This window comes from Salvelinus fontinalis, chromosome 38, assembly GCF_029448725.1.
Source record: "Salvelinus fontinalis isolate EN_2023a chromosome 38, ASM2944872v1, whole genome shotgun sequence".
NCBI classification, from domain to species: domain Eukaryota; kingdom Metazoa; phylum Chordata; class Actinopteri; order Salmoniformes; family Salmonidae; genus Salvelinus; species Salvelinus fontinalis.
The window spans coordinates 5,731,717-5,749,778 of record NC_074702.1 but is presented as its reverse complement, the minus strand read 5'-3'; the positions used below and the strand labels follow the sequence as shown (position 1 = coordinate 5,749,778).

Here is an 18,062-nt window from a genome sequence, read left to right as displayed (position 1 = left end):
GTATGTTTTACCCCCAACACCACTTTCCATCAATTTGTATAGCAGACCCTCATGCCAAATTGAGTCGAAGGCTTTTTTGAAATCAACAAAGCATGAGAAGACTTTGCCTTTGTTTTGGTTTGTTTGGTTGTCAATTAGGGTGTGTAGGGGGAATACATGGTCTGTTGTACGGTAATTTGGTAAAAAGCCAATTTGACATTTGCTCAGTACATTGTGTTCATTGAGGAAATGTACGAGTCTGCTGTTAATGATAATGCAGAGTATTTTACCAAGGTTACTGTTGACGCATATTCCACGGTAGTTATTGGGGTCAAATTTGTCTCCACTTTTGTGGATTGGGGTGATCAGTCCTTGGTTCCAAATATTGGGGAAGATGCCAGAGCTAAGGACGATGTTAAAGAGTTTTAGTATAGCCAATTGGAATTTGTTGTCTGTATATTTGATCATTTCATTAAGGATACCATCAACACCACAGGCCTTTTTGGGTTGGAGGGTTTTTATTTTGTCCTGTAACTCATTCAAGGTAATTGGAGAATCCAGTGGGTTCTGGTAGTTTTTAATAGTTGATTCTAGTATTTGTATTTGATCATGTATATGTTTTTGCTCTTTATTCTTTGTTATAGAGCCAAAAAGATTGGAGAAGTGGTTTACCCATACATCTCCAATTTTGGATAGATAATTCTTCGTGTTGTTGTTTGTTTAGTGTTTTCCAATTTTCCCAGAATTGGTTAGAGTCTATGGATTCTTCAATTACATTGAGCTGATTTCTGACATGCTGTTCCTTCTTTTTCCGTAGTGTATTTCTGTATTGTTTTAGTGATTCACCATAGTGAAGGCGTAGACTCAGGTTTTCCGGGTCTCTATGTTTTTGGTTGGACAGGTTTCTCAATTTATTTCTTAGATTTTTGCATTCTTCATCAAACCATTTGTCATTGTTGTTCATTTTCTTCGGTTTTCTATTTGAGATTTTTAGATTTGATAGGGAAGCTGAGAGGTCAAATATACTGTTAAGATTTTCTACTGCCAAGTTTACACCTTCACTATTGCAGTGGAACGTTTTACCCAGGAAGTTGTCTAAAAGGGATTGGATTTGCTGTTGCCTAATTGTTTTTTGGTAGGTTTCCAAACTGCATTCCTTCCATCTATAGCATTTCTTAATGTTACTCAGTTCCTTTGGCTTTGATGCCTCATGATTGAGTATTGCTCTGTTCAAGTAGACTGTAATTTTGCTGTGATCTGATAGGGGTGTCAGTGGGCTGACTGTGAACGCTCTGAGAGACTCTGGGTTGAGGTCAGTGATAAAGTAGTCTACAGTGCTACTGCCAAGAGATGAGCTATAGGTGTACCTACCATAGGAGTCCCCTCGAAGCCTACCATTGACTATGTACATACCCAGCGTGCGACAGAGCTGCAGGAGTTGTGACCCGTTTTTGTTGGTTATGTTGTCATAGTTATGCCTAGGGGGGCATATGGGGGAGGGAATGCTGTCACCTGCAGGCAGGTGTTTGTCCCCCTGTGTGCTGAGGGTGTCAGGTTCGTGTCCAGTTCTGGCATTTAGGTCGCCACAGACTAATACATGTCCCTGGGCCTGGAAATGATTGATTTCCTCCTCCAGGATGGAGAAGCTGTCTTCATTAAAGTATGGGGATTCCAGTGGGTGGATATAGGGAGCACACAGGAGGACATTTCTGTTTAGATCATTTCCTTTTGAATTTCTAGCCAAATGTAAAATGTTCCTGTTTGGATTTATTTAATGGAGTGAGTTAGGTCTGCTCTATCCCAAATTAGCATTCCCCCTGAGTCCCTTCCCTGTTTCACACCTGGTAGTTTGGTGGATGGGACTCTCTGTCACCTAGAGGGCAACCAGTGGGTCCGTCTCCTCTATACCAGGTTTCTTGCAGGATGACAATGTCTGTATTACCGGTTTCTTTGGTGAAGTCCGGGTTCTTGCTCTTTAGGCCAAAGGCAGATGACCTCAGGCCTTGGATATTCCAGGATGATATAGTGAAGGCTTTTTGTTCCATAATGTGTCCAATGTTGTTGGTCGTGTGGTTTGGCCTCAGGCCAGTAAGTGTGAGCAGAGCCTGCTGAGCATCTGGTACATGCCGTTGGCTTGGGCGAGTGTAAGAGTGGGGGTTGGGCCTGTTTGCCCGCTCACTACCTGGGCGTATGTGTGACTTCCATGTTGATGCCCTCTTTGCGGGGGTGGGGTGCATGGGGTGGGCAGGAGTGGCATAGGTCTGATCTGAGGGGGCCTAAATGGGGTGTGGGCATGGTTGATGTGGGGGGGTGTTGATTGGTTGGGGTGGGGGTGTGGATGTGTCTGGGGGTGCTGTGGTCTGGATGTAAGTCCTCTTGGCGTGGGTCCTCTATGTGTACGTCCAGGGGGGGGTCCTGAAGTTCTTGGAGGGTGTCTCGCTGGTCTGGGTGGGGTGTCTATTGATCTGTTGCTGTTGGGGCTGCGTTTGAGAGCGATGTCCTTTAGAGTCCGGGCAAAGGTGGGCACTGCTGCCTTGTAGAGGTGGACCTGGTCATAGAGGCTGTTCAAGTCCAGGGTGGAGTGGTGGGCCAGAAAGACATTTGGTTTTGAAGCACAGTCACGGGAAATGCTTGCGTTTACCCGCTGTATTGTAGCAGGGTGGAAGTCTTTTCGTGGTAGCAGGGTGGAGATAACCACTTGTGCGTTGGGGAACGTAGAAGAAGCTTTTTCAATCACTCCCTTCAGTGCTGTGGCCACCCTTTCCTGCTGTGCTCTCAGGTCGTTTGTGCCTGTGTGTATTATTATGTGGCTAGGTGAGCCTTGTTTGTCCTCAGACAGAAGGTCTAGGGCGCGCTGGGTGTTTGGACACCAGAGTTTAGACACACTGTGTTTGGGAAAAAGTTTTTTTTCTTCTTGAAATTTACCATTAGAGTCCATAAGGAGGACAATCTGTGTCTTGTGTTTGTCCTCAGTGGGTGTGGGGGGGTTATCAGGAGGGCTATCAGGGTGGCTGACCGGGGGGGTGCTCAGAGGGGGTGAGAGCTGCTGGGCTTGGGGTTTTTCTTTTGTCTGTTCTGCTGTGATGTCGACTCTATGGTCAGGGTCTGGTGTGGACTGTTCTGCTGTGGTATTGAGACTTTTGTCGGGTGCTGAGGTGGGCTGTTCTGCTGGCGTCTCTGTGGGGATGGCCACCTCCCTAGTGGGTTGTTCTCTGTCACATGCCATCCCCCTCCACCTCTCCTCCAGCAGTCTGATCCTCTCCTCCATCCCCCTCTCCCTCTCCTCCAGCAGTCTGATCCTCTCTTCTTGTGCTCTGTTCTGCTCCTGCTCCTGCTTCTGCTCTTTCTCCTGTTGAAGTTGTCCCACCACTGTCCAGAGTGCAGATATGTCTCTCTCCACCTCCAGCACTCCGGGTCTGGTTAAAGGGGTGTTGTTGTGCTGGACTGTTGTCTGGGTCTGTGCTGACTGGAGTGTAATCACCTGCTGTTCCAGCTCCACCTGCCTTACCTCCAGCTGGGTGAATTTATCCTTCATTTCAATGAGGGAGAAGTACTCTGTGCTGGGAGGTTGACTGTCTGCTGAGGGTTGCTCGTCTGTGGGGTTATATGATGATGATGATGAAGAGGTCTGGTCTGACCCGCTTGGGGTGGGGGTATCTTTATCAAGGGAGAGCTTCTCCAGCTGGGCTAATTCTTTGATTAGGTGAAAGTCCAGCTGAAATTGTTTGGGGTTGCCCTGTACCAATACTGTTCCAGACTTATAAAGATTTATGTTAGCTGACTCCTCGTCCTCGTTGTCAAGAATCCTGAGTTTCCACCCCTCGTTAACCCCCCCTCTCTTAACAGAGGGGTAGTGTGCTAATATAGCACTGTGCCATGCCAGGGGATGGTTTGTGTGGAAGATAAGGTTGCTGATGTTCCCATTTTTGTAATAGTCAGCAAAAAGTGTCTCTTGATTTTCCATAAGGAGCTTCATTTTGTGCTCTTTTCTTGCCTTATCATTCTTTACACTCACCGGGTACTGTATTTTAATTACCTCTGAACAGCAGGAGGGAGCTTCTAAGGCCTCTCCATTTGGTTGGGGTAGACTATTCGACTCTCCTGCCATTGTTGGGCTAATGGTCTTTGACACCTCTCACTTGACACGTCAGTGCTAGTTGAAGCTGTATCAAGCTTGGCAATTATGTTTCATTCAATGCTTATGAAGTAATGTCATGTATTTTTCTTCTTGGCTTTTGGAAATAGAATATAGTTTCAGACTAAACATTACTCACTCAGTTCCAGGTTGGGTGGTGTTTTCAGGTTTCTGTTGTTTTCCAGAGAATTTGCTGTATAATAATCCTTGGTATTTGTGAATCTTTCAGGTGATTCCGTAATTCCGTCCAAAATCCGTCCAAAAACACAAAATGTGTTCCTGACAAAAAAATCAGAGTTTAACTAACTCTAAATCTAAATTTTTTAAAGAAAATGCTGAAAAATGCAGGAGCTCATCTGATCATGACCTCTCTCTCTCTCTGTCTCTCTCTCTCTAACCCTAACCCTCTCTCTCTCTCTCATGTACCTGTGTGTAGGTAGAGCAGCTGGCCAGTGTTGTTCCTACACCTGTCACAAACCTGTCAACACCACTAAGACAACAGGCAGCAAGTTAACCAGGGCTGTTCCCAGAGTTGTTACACACACAGCAGAGCAATATGCTAGCTCAGAACGCTTACAGAACCATCAGCCCTGTCCAGCATGACTCAACAACACACACCAACAGACACACACACACATAATGACACACACAGACACACACATAATGACACACACAGAAACATACACACACAGAGACACACATATAATGACACACACATAATGACACACAGAGACACACACAGACATACTGTAGAGACAAACACAGATACCGACAAAGAGACACACACACACACACACTTATAACAACAGCAAGATTAAAACACCTCTACAAAGCGCACACACACACTTAATAGAAATGAACAATGACCCCCCCCCTCCAAAACACACACACTTAACAGAAATTAAGAATGACCCCCCCCCCCCCTCAAACACACACACTTAATAGAAATTAACAATGACCCCCCCCCCCCATCCAAACACACACACACTTAATAGAAATTAACAATGACCCCCCCTCCAAACACACACACACTTAATAGAAATTAACAATGACCCCCCCCTCCAAACACACACACACTTAATAGAAATTAACAATGACCCCCCCCTCCAAACACACACACACTTAATAGAAATTAACAATGACCCCCCCCTCCAAAACACACACACTTAATAGAAATTAACAATGACCCCCCCCCCCTCCAAACACACACACACTTAATAGAAATTAACAATGACCCCCTCCTCCAAACACACACACTTAATAGAAATGAACAATGACCCCCCCCCTCCAAACACACACACACTTAACAGAAATTAAGAATGACCCCCCCCCTCCAAACACACACACTTAATAAAAATTAACAATGACCCCCCCCTCCAAACACACAACACTTAATAGAAATTAACAATGACCCCCCCCCTCCAAACACACACACTTAATAGAAATTAACAATGACCCCCCCCCTCCAAACACACACACCTTAATAGAAATTAACAATGACCCCCCCCCTCCAAACACACACACTTTATAGAAATTAACAATGACCCCCCCCCCCTCCAAACACACACACACAGGGCCCTCTTAAAGATGGGCTTATTGTTGCAGCTCTAAAGGGGATTCTCCAAACTTGAGACGGTCTCCCTCTCAGCAGGCTTGAATCAGTAGGCTTACCACTCCATTATACTGACTGGAGAAACGGCTAAGCTGTTACATAACACCCCAGGTCAGAAAGATGGGTCTACCTAGTGTGTGTGTGTGTGTGTGTGTGTGTGACTGTATACTAGACTAGAGGTATGCCAGGGTTAGACAGACATTAAGATAACACCCATCATATGAACTAGAGTGACTTGGGGTCATGGCTTAAAGGCTAAGGGTCATGACACCTGCTAACAGGAGAGAGAGAGAGAGAGAGAGAGAGAGAGAGAGAGAGAGAGAGAGAGAAGAGAGAGAGAGAGAGAGAGAGAGAGAGAGAGAGAGAGAGAGAGAGAGAGAGAGAGAGCGAGAGAGAGAGAGCGAGAGAGAGAGAGAGAGAGAGAGAGAGAGAGAGAGAGAGAGAGAGAGAGAGAGAGAGAGAGAGAGAGAGAGAGAGAGAGAGAGAGAGAGAGAGAGAGAGAGAGAGAGAGAGAGAGAGATATATTAGGGAGTATTTATAAGGATATGACAGACTGCTCTCCAGTCATAGAGGATGTCTTCATGCCCATCTCTCTAATAATGTAGGAGCTGTTGTCTTTTCCCTGAAAATCCCAATGTTTAACCTACAGATTGGACCGCATTCCATGTTTTCCCATTTAAGGTGAGGGAGGGCTGGGACGGAGAGATAAACAGAGAGATCAGGACGACAGTGATCCAAAAACCAACCAAGCTCACGACTGAGTGTACACACGCGCACACGTGCACAGACACTAGAGGATTAGAGAGTGTGAGCGAGAGAGAGAGAAACAGAAAGAAAGACTGAAAGAGAGAAAGAATATACCTCCCTTCCCCCACCACCTACTCATTCAAGGGTTTTTCTTTATTTGTATTATTTTCTACATTGTAGAATAATAGTGAAGACATCAAAACTATAAAATAACACATATGGAATCATGTAGTAACCAAAAAAGTGTTAAACAAATCAAAATATATTTAATATTGTCACGCCCTGGCCTTAGTTATCTTAGTTTTCTGTATTATTTTAGTTAGGTCAGGGTGTGACAGGGGGGATGTTTGTGTGTTTTGTCTCGTCTTGGGTGGTTGTATTGTATAGGGGGTTTTGTAGAGTGTATGGGGTTGTGTTCAGTATAGATGTTTAGGAAAGTCTATGGTTGCCTGGTTTGGTTCTCAATCAGAGACAGCTGTTTATTGTTGTCTCTGATTGGGAGCCATATTTAAGGTAGACATAGGCATTAGGCTATTGTGGGTAATTGTATATGTGATGTTGCATGTTTGCACTCAGTATTATAGCGGTCACGTTCGTTTGGTTATTTTGTATTGTTTGTTAAGTGTTCTTCGTTATTAAAAAGAAGAATGTATTTCTCTCACGCTGTGCCTTGGTCTCCTCACTACGACGATCGTGACAAATATTTTAGTAGCCACCCTTTGCCTTGATGACAGCTTTGCACAATCTTGGCATTCTCTCAACCAGCTTCACCTGGAATGCTTTTCCAACAGCCTTGAAGGAGTTCCCACATATGCTGAGCATTTGTTGCTACTTTTCCTTCACTCTGCGGTCCAACTCATCCCAAACCATCTCAATTGGGTTGAGGTCGGATGCTTGTGAGGTCATCTGATGCAGCACTCTCTCACTCTCCTTCTTGGTCAAATAACCCTTACACAGCCTGGAGGTGTGTTCACATTACTAACAACCTAGACCAGCATTACTATCAACCTAGACCAGCATTACTATCAACCCACACCAGCATTACTATCAACCTAGACCAGCATTACTATTAACCCACACCAGCATTACTATCAACCTAGAGCAGCATTACTATCAACCTACACCAGGATTAATATCAACCTAGACCAGCATTACTATCAACCTAGACCAGCATTACTATCAACCTAGACCAGCATTACTATCAACCTAGACCAGCATTACTATCAACCTACACCAGCATTACTATCAACCTACGCCAGCATTACTATCAACCTAGACCAGCATTACTATCAACCTAGACCAGCATTACTATCAACCTAGACCAGCATTACTATCAACCTAGACCAGCATTACTATCAACCTAGACCAGCATTACTATCAACCTACACCAGCATTACTATCAACCTAGACCAGCATTACTATCAACCTACACCAGCATTACTATCAACCTACACCAGCATTACTATCAACCTAGACCAGCATTACTATCAACCTACACCAGCATTACTATCAACCTAGACCAGCATTACTATCAACCTAGACCAGCATTACTATCAACCTAGACCAGCATTACTATCAACCTACACCAGCATTACTATCAACCTACACCAGCATTACTATCAACCTAGACCAGCATTACTATCAACCTAGACCAGCATTACTATCAACCTAGACCAGCATTACTATCAACCTAGACCAGCATTACTATCAACCTACACCAGCATTACTATCAACCTAGACCAGCATTACTATCAACCTACACCAGCATTACTATCAACCTAGACCAGCATTACTATCAACCTACACCAGCATTACTATCAACCTAGACCAGCATTACTATCAACCTAGACCAGCATTACTATCAACCTACACCAGCATTACTATCAACCTAGACCAGCATTACTATCAACCTAGACCAGCATTACTATCAACCTACACCAGCATTACTATCAACCTAGACCAGCATTACTATCAACCTACACCAGCATTACTATCAACCTACACCAGCATTACTATCAACCTAGACCAGCATTACTATCAACCTACACCAGCATTACTATCAACCTACACCAGCATTACTATCAACCTACACCAGCATTACTATCAACCTAGACCAGCATTACTATCAACCTAGACCAGCATTACTATCAACCTAGACCAGCATTACTATCAACCTACACCAGGATTACTATCAACCTAGACCAGCATTACTATCAACCTACACCAGCATTACTATCAACCTACACCAGCATTACTATCAACCTACACCAGCATTACTATCAACCTAGACCAGCATTACTATCAACCTACACCAGCATTACTATCAACCTACACCAGCATTACTATCAACCTAGACCAGCATTACTATCAACCTACACCAGCATTACTATCAACCTACACCAGCATTACTATCAACCTAGACCAGCATTACTATCAACCTACACCAGGATTACTATCAACCTACACCAGGATTACTATCAACCTAGACCAGCATTACTATCAACCTACACCAGGATTACTATCAACCTACAACCAGGATTACTATCAACCTAGACCAGCATTACTATCAACCTAGACCAGCATTACTATCAACCTACACCAGCATTACTATCAACCTACACCAGCATTACTATCAACCTAGACCAGCATTACTATCAACCTAGACCAGCATTACTATCAACCTAGACCAGCATTACTATCAACCTACACCAGGATTACTATCAACCTAGACCAGCATTACTATCAACCTACACCAGCATTACTATCAACCTACACCAGCATTACTATCAACCTAGACCAGCATTACTATCAACCTACACCAGCATTACTATCAACCTACAACAGCATTACTATCAACCTACACCAGCATTACTATCAACCTAGACCAGCATTACTATCAACCTAGACCAGCATTACTATCAACCTACACCAGGATTACTATCAACCTAGACCAGCATTACTATCAACCTAGACCAGCATTACTATCAACCTACACCAGCATTACTATCAACCTACACCAGCATTAGTATCAACCTAGACCAGCATTACTATCAACCTAGACCAGCATTACTATCAACCTAGACCAGCATTACTATCAACCTAGACCAGCATTACTATCAACCTAGACCAGCATTACTATCAACCTACACCAGCATTACTATCAACCTAGACCAGCATTACTATCAACCTACACCAGCATTACTATCAACCTAGACCAGCATTACTATCAACCTAGACCAGCATTACTATCAACCTAGACCAGCATTACTATCAACCTAGACCAGCATTACTATCAACCTACACCAGCATTACTATCAACCTAGACCAGCATTACTATCAACCTAGACCAGCATTACTATCAACCTACACCAGCATTACTATCAACCTACACCAGCATTACTATCAACCTACACCAGCATTACTATCAACCTAGACCAGCATTACTATCAACCTACACCAGCATTACTATCAACCTACACCAGGATTACTATCAACCTACACCAGGATTACTATCAACCTACACCAGCACACACACTTGATCTTTAAGTGGGTGTATATTTTTAAGTGTGTGTCTTAATCTCCTGTAGCTGTATGTTTGTGTGTGTGTGTGTGTGTGTGTGTGTGTGTGTGTGTGTGTGTGTGTGTGTGTGTGTGTGTGTGTGTGTGTGTGTGTGTGTGTGTGTGTGTGTGTGTGTGTGTGTGTGTGTGTGTGTGTGTGTGTGTGTGTGTTTGTTTATTTGTGGGTGTCTGCCTGTCTGTCTGCCAGTGAGTAGTCTAGCCCAAATGCCTATTTGTGTCCGGAATTATTTCTACAGGTGGCTGGGTTCCCATTATTCGCCTACCTTTGTGCATGCCGGTGTATTTGTCCTTTATCACCGTCAGCTCGTAGATCTTCCCGAACTGTTCAAAGATCGGTTTGAGGTCCTTCTCCTCTAGATTCCGAGGAATCTGCCCCACGAACAGCTTGATCGCGTCGGCTTCCTTCATCGGGACACAGCGAGGAGAACGACAAGCGCTTTGCGGGATTCGAGGTGAGAAGAGCGGGGTGAGTGCGAGCAGAGTCGTGGTCCTCTGGAGAGGAGCGACCAGAGCTGGAGGGTGTTGGAGGAGAGAAGGAAAAGGAGATGGACATAAAAACAAGATATGTAAATGTGTTATTTTCTTTTTTTCACAATATAGGATAATCATTGATTAATTGAATGAAACCAAATCAGTATTTTTGGATGAATTCTCATATATCTTTACAATATTAGCCTATTGACACAAACAATGGCACTTGTGCCTCTCATAAAAACAATTATGCAAATGATGATCAGCCAATCAAAAAATAATTAAGACATTTAAATTGCCATAAAACAGAAATTAAAATTAAATATCAATAAAACTGATATATTACCTTTAGGACGTGAGAGTGTTCGGAGCCCCTGGGGAAAGGAAAAGATATGGTTTAGACGGTAGATGAGCACTGTAGAGCGGCTGTGAGCGGTTTCTTTGTTTGGCCAGCTGTAGGTTACATACACTCATTGGATGTCAACGTATGGGGGCTCATCTCTTTGTCCGCCCCGGCTCAACATACACACAAAACACACACAAAACACATGCGCACAAAAACACAATATGGAGCTTTGGTCTTAAAAATCCTACCGATTTCAAGAGATCCTTCACTCCACGTTGTAAAATAATCCCCAGAGTAATTTGAGATTATTTTGTTTATTTTTCCACGTTTTGCCGTGGCGTTGTTGTCTTCAGTGCGCGTCTCCTGTTATCCTCCCTCGGGGAATAGGAGGCTCAATGCGATTCGTTCTCCGCTCTTTGTGCCAATCGCTCCCTCTCCCGGTTTCGAATCCGTAACAGATCAGTGGAGTTGCTGCTCCCGTTAATGTCTCACGTCTTGGCAAGCGGTCATCAGATCACATATCCCCAACCCGGTGCCTTGGTGATCCGTTATTTGCTCTATCCTCTCGTCACGACTCTTGGCAAATCCGGTAAATCCAGTCACTCTGAGTACTGCCCTGTCTGTTAGAATAGTCAAATTTCTGCAATAATTTGGCTACAAGGCTATATTCTTAAAAACTATTTCCGCAGCAGCCAGATATTTATAAATCCAGCAGTCCATTTATATAGACATTTAAGGGCTAACACATATATTAAAAAATACTTATCTAACGTTTCCCTCCCGCGCTACCCCTCTTTCCCTCAGTGTATAGGCTACCGTAGCTTTTGACGTCGTCTGCCGGTGTCTCCCTCTCTCTCTATCCTGCCCTCCCTCCCCCCTCTCCCTCGAGCTGTTGACAGGCTGTGACGTAAAAGGCAGGGACCGTCAAAAACTCTACTCCAACCTTAAAAAGAAAACCCATTTTATCTTTCGTAGGCGTAGCCTACACCTTTTAGCCCTGAAAGTAGCATATAGGGAACACTGTGGAATATATATGGACAGCTATTTCAGTTATCAAAACCAGGATTAGTCGACAATTTGTATAAGCGTTTTCAAACAAGCTCTTTGACTATGTCTACGTTAGTGTCCAGTGTGTGTGTGCTCGTGGACGGTGCCTGTAGTTCTGGAACGCCGTGTTGCCTATTGTTCTGGCCGCGAGCTCTGGCCGTGGTGCTGAAGCCTGCCATACTACCAGCGCGCGCGAGCGGCGTCACGACTACAGCTGCGCACACAACACACACACGCCAGCCTTGAGGTTGCCCTAACCAGTTCTCTTCTGCGTGTTGAACAAACGCTAAATTCGTAATCATATCCATGATGTGCACAAATGGGCAAGCCTAATGTGCGAGAGAAAGGGGAGAGAGCGAAAATAGAGAAGAAGATAGGCCTATGCCACAGACTACACTGATCTAACAGTATGACTTAACCTACAATAATACACCGTCGTATCAGCCTACTGAGGGAGGGATCCTCACCGCTCTGATACAGACAGGCACAGCAGACCTCATCTGTCCATGGTCCTGAACCAAGATATTTACAACCTTCATCAAACTATGAAGCGTTTTAACTCATCTTTATTGCTGGTGGGGTTCTCTTTGGTCTCTTTCGGGTGTGTGTTTGTTTTTTGCTTCTGCCACCCCCCTCGCGCTTGAGGAGAGGAGTCAGAGAGTTCAGGGTAATTTACTCTGAAAGGTCACCATCTGCCTCCCACCACCTCATGCCCCCCTCTCCCCGCCTACTGCCCCCCACCGTTATATATCGTCAGTTCACACACGCGGGGTCTATACCCGGCACAAGCCGCTGGACGGCACGAGCGGCCTACCCCGGGGATCTACACCGTATCACTGAGCGTAGCTGTAGGCAACGGCACTAGCATGCATGCGGAACTGATGCTCGGGCTTCTTTCATGGTGGTGTCAGAACTGGGGCCTTTTCGGTTTCTCTGTCGTCTGTGGAGTAGGCCTAGGGCTAGAATAGGGCGAAATTGCCCCCTATAGATCCTGATTTACGGTCAGTTTAGCATTTATACCCAGAATGGTGTCGTTTGTTCGTAGAGGAAACGTTAGATCCATGAAGTCATATTAAGCTTGCTTGAGTTATTATGACAACACAAACTAGTCTATTCTGAACAAGGGAAGACAAGTCGGCTACAGCTTTACAAGCACACAATACCGCCACCTGGCCACTGTTGAGGATATGAAGGTCTACTTTATTAGAATGTACTGTAGGTCTCAGTGGACATTTAGGCCTGCTAATTGGGGGAAAGAAAAGTGCACAAAATAGAAAAAGGCTAACTATTTTCTGGTTTCAGTTTTTATTTCAAATGAAGTTTGTGATAGCATTTTCCACACACTCGTTTGCCTTTTTCAAAATAATACAAAATCCATATACTTCTACGCAATAACTTCTGATCATAAACTCTGACATGGTAGCAACAAAGGGAATTTGCTACAGCTCCTCTTAAGAAAAAAAATAAATTACATGTATTTTTTATAATAGATAAATTACTATCCTTTTTTTCAGACTTTTTAATATAAAACTTTTTGTTTCGACTAAAAACGATTTAAAACATGAAAATGACATTCACAGATAGACTCATACAAGAATACACCCACGGCTGCATACTCACACATAAACACAAATAAGCAACTTCACAGAGACAGGAAGACAAACACACACCATCCAAGGGTCGCAAAATATAATTTTGTTCTTCTTAATATGATGACTGAAAAATATGAATACTTTTATATGAATGTATGCATACAGTTAACATGTACAGTATGCCTAAAATTCAAATCATACCACAATATAGGAGATATTTATGTATATGTATATTAAGTATATGTTCACACAGAAATATAGACATACAAATATAATATTGACTGACAAATATACACATCGTTCACCTGTGGAGTGTGTGTTCGTGTGTCTGTATGCTGTAGACGTAACATACAGTAGTAACATGTTACAACTATGTCAAGGCATAGGGGCAATATCCGTTAAAATGAGCTTTGTTTAAGTCCAAGACAGAACCCTTTTAAACATTTTCAGTAAAAACACAAATTAGTTAGGGAGATGTTACTTGCTACTGTCACAACTTGCTCCTTTGGGAGTTAAAGGCCCAGTGCACTCAAAAACGTGATTTACCTGTGCTTTATATATCCTTCCACACTATGAGTTTGGAATAATACTGTGAAATTGTGAAAATGATGATAATGCCATTTTAGTGTAAAAGCTGTTTGAAAAGACCGCCTGAAATGTCTCCCTGTTTTGGTGGGATGGACTTTTGGTCTGCATGGTGACATCACCAGTTAGTTAAGAGACCAACAAGAGAAATAGTTTCAAACCTCTCTGCCAATAACAGTAGTTTTCAGTTTCCTAGAAAAATTCTTGCTTGAGAAATGGCTCTTTGCTAAGAAGTTATTTTGTTTCTTTTTGACCATTTTAATTGAAAACAATCACAGTAAGGTACTTAATTGTTACAGAGAAAGGATTTGATATTGAGATAAAAACAGCTGAATTGGACCTTTAAGACAGAGCTTGCTCTTCAGCATATTGTGGCAAATGCATTTCTGAAAATGAATGCATAAATGAATACAATGTTATTTCAATACCTACCATTCTTGAACATATTGATGGGTCAGATGAAACAATTGAAATGTCTCAGGTAGTGGTATATTTTCTGTATGTAGCAGAGGTGGTTGGGTGTAACCTTGGCTGAGACCTGAACATTGGTATTAGCTCTCAGGGGTAATGCCTTGGCTTTAGTTCAGTGGGCTAACAGTCGTGAGGGCACAGGTTGGATACCTCACCAATAGACCATACAGTCGTTTCATTCTACCCCTGCTTGTTTTCAGATTGGGGGCGTTCTCAGGTTATGGACATCTCTCCACTATTGTCCTTTAAAAACATTTTACATTTTGGTATATTTTCACCAAATGTTGATGATGCTGTATAAACACTGAGGAGACATTTAAAATAGTTTTTTGGCATATAGAACACAAACATAGAAAACATACATCATAGAAACTTCCAGCAGGTTTCACACTGCTATTGGGTTATACCTTCTGGGTCCCATCTATCCATACTAGCATACTACATAGTATGCATGGACAATACTTCACCTCATTCTAAGTAGTATGCAAGTTTGGCTACTGGGACAGAGCTCTGGACCCAGGTCCTGGGTGTACATACATCATCCACAGCATCTCTCATCCATAGAAACAGAAAGAGTGGACATAGAAATCAGATATGTTCCATATTATGGAGCTCTGTACAATGTCACTGGGACTTTTTTTGCATATGCAGATAACCCATGAAATGTAAGAAATGTAGCAAGTAACAAATTAACTCACATTCCAAAACATCCCTTCTATAACGGCTGTACATCTGGCCCAATACACAATTCAATCCCCACTTTATGTGGTAATATATCCACTCTACCCACTCCATTTCTATGGTCTGATCATTACCATGGTAACCTGCGCTTTGACTTCTAACCCCTTAAACCCTGACCCCTGGCTGACCTCGGCTGGAAGCCTGTTATTGGCTGGTCAGTGCCTCTTGGCCCGCTGAGCACTCTGGGTACATGAGGCGCAGCAGGCAGTCTTGTAGTAGGAGTAGACACACAGTCTGGCCTGAACCACCATCACACAGTTATGACGCTGGTCCCTGCAGTTCTCATCTACAGAGAGAGTAGAGCAGAGGAGAGGGGGAGAGGGAAGAGTGGAGGGGAGGAAGAGAGGGGGAGAGGGAAGAGGAGGAGAGGAGGGGAAAGGGAAGAGGAGGAGAGGAGAGGAGAAAGAAAGGGTTAGATTTCAAATCTCACAAGCAACACACACTCACACATACTGTACAGTGCCTTCATAAAGTATTCACACCCCTTGACTTTTTCCACATTTTGTTGTTACAGCCTGAATTTAAAATGGATTAAATTGAGATTTTGTGTCACTAATCTACACACAATACCCCATAATGTCAAAGTGGAATTATGTTTTTACAAATGTTTACAAATCAATAAAACATGAAAAGCTGAAATGTCTTGAGTCAATAAGTACTCAACCTTTGTTATGGCAAACCTAAATAAGTTCAGGAGTAAAAATGTGCTTAACAAGTCACAGAATAAGTTGCATGGACTCACTATGTGTGCAATAATAGTGTTTAACATGATTTTTAAATGACTACCTCATCTCTGTATCCCACACATACATTTATCTGTAAGGTTCCTCAGTCAAACAGTGAATTTCAAGCACAGATTCTACCACGAAAGCCAGGGAGGTTTTCCAATGGTTCGCAAAGAAGGGCACCGATTGTTAGATGGGTAAAAAATCAAGCAGACTTGAATATCCCTTTGAGCATGGTGAAGTTATTAATTACACTTTGGATGGTGTATCAATACACCCAGTCACTACAAAGATACAGGTGTCCTTCCTCACTCAGTTGCTGGAGAGGTTGGGAATCATTCAGGGATTTCACCATGATGCCAATTGAGATGTTAAAACAGTTTAATAGCTATGATAGGAGAAAACTGAGGATGGAGCAACAACATTGTAATTACTTCAGAATACTAACATAAATCTGAAAAGAAGGAAGCCTGTACAGAAAGAAATATATATATACATTCTGTTTACAATAAGGCACCAAAGTAATACTGCAAAAAATGTGGCAAAGATATGTTTTGGGCAAATTCAACACAACACATAATTGAGTACCACTCTCCATATATTCAATAATGGTGGTGGCTGCATCATGTTATGGGTATGCTTGTCATTGGCAAGGCCTCTGGAGTTTTTTAGGATAAAAATAAACGAAATAGAGCTAAGCACAGGCAAAATCTTAAAGAAAAACCTGGTTCAGTCTGCTTTTCCAACAGACACTAGGAGATTAATTCAGGAAAAATATATACCTTTCAAGGCCACATATACACTGGAGTTGCTTACCAAGACGATACTGAATGTTCCTGAGTGGCCTAGTTACAGTTTGACTTAAATTGGCTTGAAAATCTATGGCAAGACTTGAAAATGGCTGTCTAGCAATGATCAATAACCAACTTGATAGAGCTTGAATAATTGTTTTAAGAATAAATGGGAAAATATTGTACAATCCAGGTGTGGAAAGCTCCTAGACACTTACCCAGAAAGACTCACAGCTGTAATCACTGCCAAAGGTGAATCTAACATATATTGACTCAGGGGGTTGAATACTTATCTAATCAAGACATATTAGTGTTTTATTTTCCATATATACAATTATTATTATTTATTTTTTGCAGTGACATTACAGAGTATTTTGTGTAGATCATTTATAAAAAATGACAATGAAGTCCATTTTAACTCCACTTTGTAACACCACATGTGGAAAAAGTATTTTCTGAAGGCACAGTACGTACACACACACACACACACACACACACACACACACACACACACACACACACACACACACACACACACACACACACACACACACACACACACACACACACACACACACACACACACACACACACACACCTGCGACCTGTGGACTGCAGGGTATGGTATTGCAGAGCTGCTCCTGGTCAGGTTTGTCTGTAAGGGAGCATTCTGGGCTGTGCTGTTTGTCAGGTGTGAGACACCGTACTTCTCTGATCTGTAGCCCCTTACCACAGGAACGAGAGCACTGAGGGAGAGAGATAGAAGAGGAGAAAGAGAGAGGAGGATGGTCAACATCTTTCTCGTGATCAACAACCAACTGCAATTCAAGGTCGTAATTATGTTTTCTCTCCTCCTGCTCTCCTCTCCTCCCTCTCTCCTTTCCTCCCTCTCTCCTCTTTCTCTCCTCCCTCTCTCCTTTCCTCCCTCTCTCCTTTCCTCCCTATCTCCTCTCCTCCTTCTCTCCTCTCCTCCTTCTCTCCTCTTCTCCTTCTCTCCTCTCCTCCCTCTCTCCTCTCCTCCCCTCTCCTCCTTCTCTCCTCTCCTCCCTCTCTCCTCTTTCTCTCCTCCTTCTCTCCTCTCGTCCCTCTCTCCTCTCCTCCCTATCTCCTCCTTCTCTCCTCTCCTCCCTTTCTCCTCTCCTCCCTCTCTCCTCTACTCCCTTTCTCCTCTCCTCCCTCTCTCCTCTCCTCCCTCTCTCCTCTTTCTATGCACTCCTACTTCTCTCCTCTCCTCTCCTCCC

At 43.2% G+C, this 18,062-nt stretch overlaps 1 protein-coding gene and 1 long non-coding RNA gene across 2 annotated transcripts in view; both read right to left on the bottom strand.

Annotated features, from left to right (window-relative positions):
- Positions 1-10,203: 10,203 nt before the first annotated feature.
- On the bottom strand, positions 10,204-11,727 carry LOC129837839 (uncharacterized). The gene is made up of 3 exons (XR_008756767.1): positions 11,118-11,727; positions 10,870-10,897; positions 10,204-10,564 (listed from the first exon to the last, which is right to left on the bottom strand). It is a non-coding gene; the product is annotated as an uncharacterized LOC129837839 (long non-coding RNA).
- A 1,477-nt stretch (positions 11,728-13,204) lies between these two features.
- The window catches only part of adamtsl4 (ADAMTS-like 4), a 47,624-nt gene continuing 42,766 nt past the window's right edge, over positions 13,205-18,062 (bottom strand). Inside the window, exons 12-13 of the mRNA XM_055903014.1 lie at positions 17,420-17,567; positions 13,205-15,591 (exon numbers count right to left, since the gene is read on the bottom strand). Of these exons, the coding sequence (XP_055758989.1) occupies positions 15,461-15,591; positions 17,420-17,567 (279 nt within the window). The 3' untranslated portion in view covers positions 13,205-15,460. The remainder of the gene's footprint in view (positions 15,592-17,419; positions 17,568-18,062) is intronic.